This window comes from Cyclopterus lumpus, chromosome 17 (assembly GCF_009769545.1).
Source record: "Cyclopterus lumpus isolate fCycLum1 chromosome 17, fCycLum1.pri, whole genome shotgun sequence".
In the NCBI taxonomy this organism is placed as follows: Eukaryota; Metazoa; Chordata; class Actinopteri; order Perciformes; family Cyclopteridae; genus Cyclopterus; species Cyclopterus lumpus.
In genome coordinates this window covers 12,338,852-12,350,282 of record NC_046982.1, presented here as the reverse complement: position 1 = coordinate 12,350,282, position 11,431 = coordinate 12,338,852, and the positions used below count along the sequence as shown (strand labels likewise).

Genomic DNA, 11,431 nt, shown 5'->3' with positions numbered 1-11,431 from the left:
CCTCAGAGGTTTGGTGTTTCTCTCTGAACACTCAAATTCTATCCTTAAAAGGAACTTGAGCAGCAGCTGAATGGAAAATAGTCTCCCTCACATCGAGGTCCTGCTCTGTTCCAAAGCCTCCTGGGATATGTAGTTCTGGTCAGCTCTCTGAGACAAGGAAGCGCTCCCTCTGGTCAGGAACTATGAATCCTTCTTTCTGTTCACTCTCTCTTCTGTCCGACATGACGAAAGACTGTTTGGGGTCCATGACCACCATGCTGTCCTGACCTGGAGCCTCCACCTCGGCGTAAGAAGGGCGACTGGAGCCTCGCCTGAACTTCATGATTGGCCAGCGAGTCGGCCGCCGCTGAGAGGGGGAGGGGGCATGATAAATTTACACAAAACAAAGTATGCATTTAAACTGTTTCTATTCTGCTAAATATTACTTGTTGCCTCTAAAAACCTCTCCAGCTTGGAAGAGCCACTATTACATACTCATGTTTGCAGACCAAAGATAATAAAATTAACACTTGCAAAATGACAAATATTTTATCTATATTTCACAGGAAGGTGTTTAAAATGTTGAAGGGTAAAAAAAAAACAAACAATAGGACTCACTGAAAATCTCTTCCCAAAGTGCTCAACATTAATTGATCAAATGTAAATATTTCCCCATCGTAAAAATTATGCTTAAACTTTATATTATCACCTCCCAGTGGTTGTCAAGATATCTATTGTCAAATAGATAAACAATATCTCTAGATTTAAGTGTTGGAAGGACCGGCTTTAATCTTCAGGCTTTGCTGTTTGCGAGGCAACAACAACTGACATGTTGATTACGAAAACACTCATTTTGACTTAAATTTCATTCGGAAAATGGTTTGTTCAGGGGAGTGGATTATTGTGCCTCTGACCTCCATGAAGAAGAGGCTGACACTGGAGGTGGGATGGTTGTACAAGTAGACCAACACAAGGACGGCTGCTCCCATGATGACCATCACCATGACGATGCCCGCGAGAAGAGCAAACTGCGGCCGCTCTTCCCTCTCTCCTATGGTCTCCTCCTCCCCAGCTGGACAGATGCGAGGATGAACCTGTCATTAAAGCCACTCTGTGTGGAATTTGCATCCCTTCCTCAAACGCAACCAAATCGTGAACGATCTCGAGCCAGTGTTTGGTTTGTCCAGCTCCATATGCAGACGGAAACGTCTCATTCTAAGGTCATGAAGACAATTCTTCTTATTTTCGGGGTGATTATACACCATAGTAAACACACTTGGCAATATTATATTCCATTTCGGTCACTAGATCCTGCTAAATGCTACACAATGTGCCTTTAATGCAAATTCCACACAAATGTAAGTTTTGATAAAGAACTTGCTGCATTATGAACCAATAACATTCATGCCTTACATGCTTCATTGATGTTCAAAGAGATCTTTGAGTCATCTAGAAAAAGAAAGACAATGAAATGATACACTATTATAAATGAGACACAGGAGGCTGTACTTAAAAATTATTTGGGGTGAAAAAAAACTAAGATTGACCAAGTCAAATTTTAAAAGCTGATCCTTGAATCAAACCACGTTTTTACTGTAATACCATAGTGTACTTGACTACAAGTTCAATCACAGTGAAAATCTAGTCGTTTCCCCGAAGGGATTGTTGGCAAAAAATGAAATTCCCCTTTTCACTTCAAAATATCAAATTCAAATTCTTCTCTTTGCCCTCTGGCGTTAACGGTTTCCTGCCTTTTAGATTTACCAGACCACACCGGAAAAGAGGCAGATTCTGGGGAGTGGTCCTGTTAGACCTTTGCTGCTGCAGATCATGGCATCCTGCCAGCAAAGGCCATGGGGGGGGGGGGGGGGGGGGGGGGGGGGGGGGGGGGGGGTTAGCTAGTTGGCTTCTCAATGTGTCAATTCTTATCCATCTGGAAAACCACATCCCCAACAACATTTACATACAACTAAACCACGTTTCGAGGGAAACTTATTTCCGTTTAAACCGTTTCAAAACACACAAAACAAATAAACATTGGTTGGCCTATAATAACTATGAAATTGAAATAAAATGGTAAATGGACTGTACTTGTATAGCACCTTCAACACTAACTACTTGTCGTCGTCATCATTCATACACTGATGGCAGCGGCTAAGGGATCACCTGCCCATCACAACTGACTAACATTCATACACCGTAGGCAAAGCTACGGGAGCCATTTGGGGTTAACTGTCTTGCCCAAGGGCTTATTTGTGATATCAATAGTCAATGTCATCCACAACAAAGAATGTTTCCCCCCCAAACTTAATTCATGATGAAGTTTCATTGTGTAGGAACGTCGTTTTTAAGAGACAGGGCTGTTCAAAGCTCATAACTATTTCCAATGACTTAAAGGAGCAGTGTGTAAGATTTAGTGGCACCTAGTTGCGAGGTTGCAGGAAAACAAGGCCTTTTTCTAGAATAAAGAATAAAGAATAAAGAATAAACTCGAAAAGGCCCCAGAGATGAAGGTAGAAGAGAGTTATTATAACTAAGGACACTGAACAATTAGAATTGACAAAAGCCTATGAGGGGTGGCCACATAATTATGAATCCCAATGCATTTCTTGAGAGAAGATTGGTAGAGGTTAGGCATTGACCTTGAGTAGTGAGGATAGCCCATTGGTCAGGGCTGGACAAATCAGGTTACTGGTACCTCAGCGAGCATAGGTGCTTGACCAATCGTAGCGCTTGAATCAGGTCGGGTCATGCCAAGAAAAGGAGTGAGATTCATAAGGAGGCCGTCGTGTTGAAGGCCCTAACTAAAATCTGACAAAAGACTAAATTATTGGAAAAAACATCAGAGTTGTTAAATCGATAAACATTACAGATGTTAGCCGGAGCACAAGTTCAATGCCACTTTGACTATGCTGCCACCTCCTGGTTTAATAGTGCACTACAGCACTCAAACTCCAGACTATAAAGCTAATCAGGGTTGTGTTTAAGTTACCTTTGTATACCTGTCTGGATTCAGCATATTTTCAACTATTTCAGTGGCTTTCAGTTTGAAAGAAAAAACAAAAAAGAGTCGTACAAATCACGTTCATAAATTAAATATCTGTTCAACTACTTCAAATCACTTTGGAGACAATCACAACTATGGGACATAAGGCCGCTTAACAGATTCGGTCTTTTCTAGTTGTAATGGGCAAAATTACCTTTTTATACGCGCTGCAATTAAATGGAATAAACTTCCAGTTTCTCTTAAACAAATTAAAGCCTTGAGAGAATTTTTTAAAAGGCGATGGAGAAATGGTGATTAAACAGTCTCTCACAATAGGGACTCTGTACAAATAAAGTGTTGTCGGATGTGATTTGATCGTTATTGTATTTGCAAGTTATCGGTCTTGTCACATTTCGCACTTTGCCCCACCATCAGAGGATCACAGTGGAAATAAGCCACGTGTAAATTAATCCATGGCAGTTTTGTAAATGTATGAAATAATGGTCTTCAGGTGAAGCAGTAATTAGTATTTTTATGACTGTCAAAAAAAATCTATATTTGAAATGTTTTGTGATCAACTTTGGGACTTCAGGGATTCTTTTCATTTTTAGTTTAAAAAATGTACTTCTCCCATTTTCCGAAGTAGAATATCTGAATATCTGAAATCCTACTCAAACGGAAGCATTATTATTTTACTTCCAGCTGACAAACAATATCCAATACAGCCAAAAATAATAGCCCTCCTTTATTCTGACTTAACCAGAGTGACACGCATACATTGAGTCATCCTTCAGCAACTGAGGATACTATGTAGTATTTAACATGGCACTGTATACACTCAGCTAGGAGCTAACAGACGGCTGGGAAATAGCTGACCACTTGACCCTCACACTGTCAGACTTTACAAAACACACTGGGCATGGATACAATGCAACAACTATTAATTCACGAGATGGTTATGACACGGTAAAGACGAAAGCTATCAAACAAGATGATTATATGAAAAGGTATTAGGAACCGTTTCAAAGTCTTAAATACTGCAGCTCTTAGCTGAGAGGTCGATCCTATAGTGGATTTTAAAATCTGGATTACTGAACATTAAACTCAAAGTAATAAATAGCTTATAATTCCGATAACTCTGGAATTGAACGTAATAAATAGACCACACCTAAATAAATAGGGTTTGTAAATCTCAAACTCTCCTTATCTGTATGGAGCCTCGATGTAAGTCCCAGTGTGACTAGTGGAACTTTGTGTTGTTAGTGCGGGCCTCTCTTAGACTACTAAAACATACATGTTTGTTCACTCCAGACAACTTGAAAGCATCGAGGCAGCTTACCTTCTGCAAGTCTGCTGGTTGGAGGCTGTGGAGTGGATATTAATCTTCTGGCTGTGCTGCCACGTGTTGAGGGATTGGTGACGGAGGACGTCCTGCTGGGGGGTTCAGAGGTCATGCTGGAGGACCTCTGCTGCTTTGCTGTCGTGGTAACAGGAGCGGTCGTCTGTGCGAGGTGGAAAGATGTGACGTTTGTGACATCAGTTGTTCCGAGACACCGGAGATCTCTTCTCTGTAAAAAGCAAACGTCAGTAAACTATTTTGTGCAGACAGACAAAAGTTCTAACAGAGTTCAACTTTCTGTTGTTTCCTTAAATCCCCAAAATAATGACAACCTCCTCCGGGCAGCCGAAGTCGACCCAATCTTGCCGGTTACGATCAAAGCCACTGGAGCATCTAAGAAAAGAAAGTAAAGTAAATACTACTAGTGTGAGCTTGAGCTGCGAATACAGCTTTAGTAGCTTTTGTAGAAAAGCAACAGGGGACATAAAGCTTTTTGTAAATGGATTTATAGTTAAAAAAAGGATAGTTTGTGTCTTTTACTTCCTTGATACAATCCCTGTCCCTCATTGAAAAGCTTATAATTGCTGTAATTGTTTCTCTTCTGTCCATACTGGCTACAAAGAGATCCTTTCCCAAAACAATGGCAATGTAGGTAATGGGGGACAGAACCCAGAGTCCTCATTCTGTGCAAAAATGCATTCAGCGAAGCTAAAATGAGGCTGTGAGTTAATCAGATCACGCAGGTATCTTCCAAACTTTTTGTATCATGAAATTTCAGACCAATAAGACAAGAACGTTGAAAAAGATCCACTTAATCAACAGAATGAGAACTGCTCTTTGCAGCCAGAAGAACAGGAGGAACAGTTCCAGCAACCAATTACTCTCACAACTCGTTAAATACTAATATGTGAATGAATGCCAGTATTATTTTAAGAACAGCTTTCATAAAAATGTCAACCAATTATTTAATGCATAAATCATTAACTGTAAAATGCATTTAATGTGCTATATACAAGATTGACAGCATTTCTATTTCAACATTTTCATGTCATTTGTTGCCAAATTATTGTGTCTGTAACTGCAAACTGTGTAATTGCAACCACATTTAGATTATATGAGCACTCATCAGTACATCTGACTACAAAAAGTCACTTATAGAAAGCACTACAACATTGTAAATTCAAAAGCAGCGGTCATGAGTCTTAGTCACTTGAAATTCTGCGTAAAGAGACATGACATAATGTCATCAGCCAACGTTTGTGTTTTCAGATGAAGATTAACCATCCCTCTTTTCTTTTATTGAAATCAAATCTGTGTGAGTGTGCAGTCTTTTCGGGTGGCATGTGCTCTTGGTGCTTTCCAGTTTACCTTCGTAGCCGACTGCACCAGCTGCAGTTAAAGCCGATCTGAGAAGTGACACATGGACCACAGCTGGAGAACTGGAGACATGCTGAGTATAAAGAAAACTGATCACAAGCTATTCATTTTATTTAAGTTCAATACGATTGTACAATGCAGAAGTGTAAAATAAATGTTCAGATTAAGTAACTGATGATTTAATATACAGAACACAGATCAAAATGTGTGTAACTGTGTTGTGCCATGTTAGCATCACATCTCTTTGTATACTTTAATTAGCATTAACTTACTTGGGAGCGGTATTATCTCCACAGCTGAAGAATTTTCGATTTTGGACTTGAGGATGTCGACTTTGTGATACTCATAAATAGTTCTCCTCCGAACATCTGGAGCATGTCAGGAAAGATGCAATGTTGTTAACTACTAGTAAGATCCAGTGTTTTGTTTTGGCTAGTAGAAATATAGTAAGAAAATGCATTTTTGTATACACCAAATGTGTCACTCACTGGGGATCTGCTGGATCTCATGAAGAACCACAAAAGCATCGGACAAGCCTACTTTGACAGGATGATTCTCTGTGCTGATGTCGTTGATGTCGAAAGGAATCTAAGAAAGTAAATAATAGCACCAGAATTAAACACATTTTGCATTAACAGAAGAACTAAAAGAGGAAATTAAATGTCACCTCTTTGTATGCAAAGACAATACGTCCATCGCTGTGCAGAACGGCCTGGAAGGTGAAAGTTCCCAGACTGATGTTGTCCTGGAGGGGAATCCGGTTCCACTGAACCACCAGTGCAGTGCCTACGTGGTAGACACACGTGAACATCACCATCACAGACATGTGGGGTTTTTACATATTCTACAGCAGACAAAACAAACAAACAGTCACAATTGATTGACAGTCGAGTAAAAGGGTTTCTCTCACCGTTGTCAAAGTAAAACACAGTAGAGTTCTTGGACAGACTCGGGTCCAGATTGGCCATGAGAGGGGCAATGTACTGAGTGGCCGTGAGCATTCGGTGAAGTATATCTCCGGTGTAAATGAAACCTGTCAAGAGTCAAACATGCAGGAGTTACTAGTTAGCTATAGGAGATATTCCCAATTATCATATTAATCATGGACGAGATATGAGACAAAGGGCCCCTCCCTCCAACGAACAGAACCTCCTCAAAACAAACTGCTTCCCTCACAGTAATTTAACTTTTTTTCTGTTGTAATTTTGCAGGTTAATCTAGATCTTAATGTTCTGTTGTTGAACACAGATCCTTAACGTCAGTATTTTATTCAGGCTGGAGATGGAGAGGTTGTATAGAAAGAGATCGACACCATAGAAATACCAGCATACAGAATACTAAAGCATATAACACAACATTTTACACACACCACATCAAAGGAAACCTGTGGAGCTGGTTATAGTAAATCAGCAATGAAATGCGTTTAATTTGCTTTTTAATTTGCTTGGATTCAGATGTTAGTCCTAAGTATGCACTGTGCGGCTGTACTATGAAGGTTAAAAGGGAAAAATGTATATAATAAAAATTCTCAATTCATTTAATGCAGCTCCACTTGTAATTTAGGAGGAGAAGCGAATCTAAAACTACTTTGAATACCCACGAAGCCTCATAACTACTTCTCCCAGTTAAAGACTCACCTCCAGTTGCCACTGTGATTTCTTTTAGTATATGTCCATAGAAAGGGAAGTCGAAGGAAAGATTCACTCTCTGCAAAAAAAGAACGACAAAGTGTAATATCAACGTGTGCTTAAGATACACATATACACCGACAGGGACCATTTGCAATTTTTTTGGGCAATTCCAAAAGTCTGAAACTGTCGATTCCGATTTTATTTATGTACAATAATTGACAGCGTGAACAAACATATTTGTAGAATTTTTTTGTGGAACATGTAAATCCAATTGTCTATTCATAACAACATTTTAACAGTTAAATAACTTAATTGTTTTTCAAAACAATTAAGTTAAAAAAAAAAGTATCGTCTCGCTCCCTGTCACTCAAACATGGCATCTCAAAATAAACCAACTAAAAAAGGAATTGCATTACATCCCACTTTTACAACTAAATTATTTTGATATCAAAATCTTAAAAATGTTTCAGTTTTTCATTCTGGAAAGTCAAAGTAAATAAATAAATTAAAGATGTATCGCCCACCAAACTTCTTTTGCAAGACATATTTATATTTAAACTGATTGTCCCATGTATTCACACTGGTCTCATACCTCAGCCTGTCTGTAGGTGCTGGACAGAAAGCCGCAGACCTTCCACTCATCATCTTGGATCTGGTCGATGTTCACCCACAGCTCTTTACTGGCCGCGTCTTCAGAACCGTAGAGTTTAGATGTATAATAAGCATGATCAATGTCCTGTAGAAACATTTAGGGATTGAAGTGTACGGGACAACACATGTTCACAAAGAGGGAAAACATAATCTTTCAATATTTAATATGAAATACCAAAATTGTATTTCAATTCTAAATTTGTCACAGAATATTCCAAATCTCATTACTTTTCCTTCCAGCTATGAACATTTCTATTGTTAATTCATTATCAGAAACGTTTTAAACAATGTTCCCCCAGACCAATGTGCTTTGATAAATAAAGCTTCTAATATGCTGATAGTTTTATAGCTGAAAGCTTCATCGAGAATCTTGCCCACTTTCAAACAGCTAAATGTAAAGACTAAATACATTTAGCATCACAGACATCCCTGGAGCAATATTTTGAGATATGACTTTAGTTCCTCAGTTTTTCTTCATCTGCAAAAACCTCTCTTAGAAGTAAATAACTTTACCACAATCTGTGTAGAATTGTTGTGCCCCTCATCCAACAGCAGGTCTGGATCCGAGTCCTCTGGTTTGTGCTGGTCTCTGTAGTGGCCCCTCTTATCTGCAGCCCAGCCGGGGGCCCCGGACCTGGGACTCCTCTCCCTAGGCCGGTTGTTCCCTGCAACTCCATACGGCCGAACCTCTGGAGGAGACAGCCCCTGTGTGTCAGGACGGTAGACTCCTGAGGAATCAACAAGAGGGAGGTTAGTGTTTTGGTTTTGAACACATCATTTACATACCGTTTTCTTTATTTAGTATTTGGTACATCATTATATACCTAACAATAAAAATAAAATGCCTGAGTTGCTAGTCCACATTTTAGAGCACTCTTTGTACAAATATACTTCGGAACAAAAAAAAACAAAGGAACCCAAAAACAGAAAACTTTCCAAACATGAAAAACAGCATGTTTTTTATAAATTAATTAATAATTAATAATGCCAACCATGTGCTTGTTCCAGCTTTTCATAATGGAAAATTGCTACCTTTCTCCATTTAAAATAGTTGAAAGATTAAAAATAACATGTAACAAAACATTATTCAAACATAGGGCTGCAATTTAAGATGAACAAAGTGAAAAAGGGTTGAGAACCTCTGTGCTAGAGAGATACACTGATTGGCGTGCAGCTCTCCACCAGGTGTGTGCACAGCTGTATTGTGTGATTGAATGAATTCAGCCCACAACAGGTTAAACCTCCTGATGAACACCAGCCGGTGGGCTGTAATGTCGTAAAAACTCAAAAACAAGCGGCGACGAACGCATGCAACCGGCTGGATGTCGTCACCTCAGACACGTCATAACTATGGTGCTCAAACACTAAGCTGTCCGGTGTGAATTGGTAACGATAGTTCGGCAAGCTGCTGTCCCCTTACTGCAGCCAGAGTAACCGACGGGGCTCACGAGGAACTCGGCTGTGTTCCCACTAGCGGCCCCTAGTGGCCGGGAGGCGGATGACAGCCCAGGAGAGATCCTTGAGCACGCAGCCATAACTGGGCCCCCAAAGCATTGCGCAGTTTGCTCCTGCAGAGTGCGCGATAGCAAGAGAAAGATCAAATGTCTCTCATTAATGCTTGCAAAAAAAGAGGAAGAAAATAACTTCAACGATACATGGATTGTCAAAATAGGTGCTGATTAATTGCAGCTCTAATTCAAACCCAAAGATACCAAATATGCCAGGCTAAATTTGGTGGGAGTTTGTATAAAATAATGTGAAAAGAAATCTAGAATATTATATATTAAAAAAAACATGGAGTCTTGGGTTTGAATATTTCTCATAACTATCGTATTGCTTCAGATTCATATACTGTTAGTGTGAAATGTTGTAACAACCTTAGGGAGAAATAAATAAGGGAAATGCTATGTAAAGAGAACGTTATGTATGGAGAATGCCAAACTTCTGCATCTTCTTCATGCATCAGGACATAAACATATCCCCAGCGTGTGCCATGTGGCGAGCATGCCTGGTCATCGCGTCATTCGACCCCTTCCAGTGACCACAGTGCGTCCGATTTTTTCTTTTCACAGTAGAGGGTGAAAGCATGCTTCACATTCTTCACACTTGCAGGTCCAGGATCAGGCATGTGAGGCCAGACAGCTGTGACTGCTACGTCTATATTTCTGTCAGACGGTGGCCCTGCACCAGTCTGATGTGGGGAGCGTATTGACGCTTTCTGTGCACGTATCAGGAGCTGTAGTATAGTGACGGACTGCTACTTAAAGTTTGTTAAAATACCCAGTCTGTAGATCAACAAAAGTCAGATATTTCATTCATCCAAAAACTATTTGATTTATTTTTATTATTTTATTAAACATCTGCCCACGCTTTCTATAAATGTCATATTCAATCTCCACATACTGGTATTTACATATGTTTAAAATCAATAACACAATATTCCTATGCATAAAATGTAATAATAACAAAAAGACATTACTGAAACACTAATGCATTAAGTATACAGGTCCGTGTTTATAGTTATGTTAGCTTTAACATAAATATTACATCACTTTAGGTGATAAAACAAAAGCATAAGGTCCAAATAATATTGTACTTCTACAATGTAGCGTTGCAGTGTTTACTGTATTTATATTTGAATGACTGCTGTTCCTAAAGTTAGGTTAGCCTACAACCAATTATCTTCAGATTCAAGAATAGACACATTTTATAACTTACCATAAGCGGATTTAAGCGTCGTGAAGCTTATTTGTAACTGGAAAACAAAAACCAGTGCAGTGATGAGATTCGCTGTCTTCGTCAGGGTCATCGCCATCCTTCCTCTCAGTCCGCAACGCATCGTCAAAGCGCAAAGAATGATGAAGCGCAATGAGTTTGCGCGCGTGTCGCCAACGTCTAAATGTTCATTTTACTTATCAAGTAAAAAACAAGAAAGAAAAAAGTAACCCCCTCGTCTAATTAGAAAAACAAACGTACAAAGACGAGACGAGCTAAACTATTAATGAGGCCAAACGCAGAGTTTCTCGTCATGTTGATGATGTCCATGTTAAACTTTCAGTGTCCGTCCGTGCGTCAGTTCAACGCGTCTTCAGGTATGAAACTGCTCTGTGATGAGCTAAAACCAAATGCTGCCTTCACTTGCCGTCGTAATTGTTACCACACTGTAGACCTACTCCATTTAAAGTAAAAGCGCTGCATTGGCAATATAAACGTTGATAAGGAAAATGTATTTAACATATTAAAAGTACTCTTTATGCGGATGAATGCCCCCTCTAACTGTTCATTTATATTGTATCAACAGTTACAGATTACTGATGCATTAAAAGAATATCTGGATTTTACTGTTATAATTAGTTGAGGTGGAGCTATTTTTTTTAAACATTGTTTCGGACTGCAACTACTGATTATTTTTGTTATGGATTAATCTGATGATATTTTTCTCAATTAACTGTTTTAATGGGAAGTACG

The 11,431-nt window shown here is 39.3% G+C and overlaps 1 protein-coding gene across 1 annotated transcript; it reads right to left on the bottom strand.

Annotated features, from left to right (window-relative positions):
* Positions 1–88: 88 nt before the first annotated feature.
* On the bottom strand, positions 89–10,872 carry LOC117746654 (plexin domain-containing protein 2-like). Its single transcript, XM_034555922.1, has 13 exons — positions 10,682–10,872; positions 8,477–8,691; positions 7,905–8,048; positions 7,319–7,388; positions 6,592–6,714; positions 6,349–6,467; positions 6,170–6,269; positions 5,954–6,049; positions 5,673–5,754; positions 4,637–4,697; positions 4,305–4,533; positions 894–1,051; positions 89–346 (listed from the first exon to the last, which is right to left on the bottom strand). Exons 1-13 carry the CDS (start codon positions 10,800–10,802, stop codon positions 140–142), a joined length of 1,725 nt encoding a protein of 574 aa, XP_034411813.1. The 5' UTR covers positions 10,803–10,872; the 3' UTR covers positions 89–139.
* Positions 10,873–11,431: the final 559 nt, after the last annotated feature.

Coding starts and splice junctions, on each gene's coding strand:
- LOC117746654 (XM_034555922.1), bottom strand. CDS start 10,802: ATGCGTTGCGGACTGAGAGGAAGGATGGCGATGACCCTGACGAAGACA. Junction 8,692..10,681: donor GACGCTTAAATCCGCTTATG/GTAAGTTATAAA, acceptor TTGATTCCTCAG/GAGTCTACCGTCCTGACACA. Junction 7,389..7,904: donor GCACCTACAGACAGGCTGAG/GTATGAGACCAG, acceptor CTTTTTTTGCAG/AGAGTGAATCTTTCCTTCGA.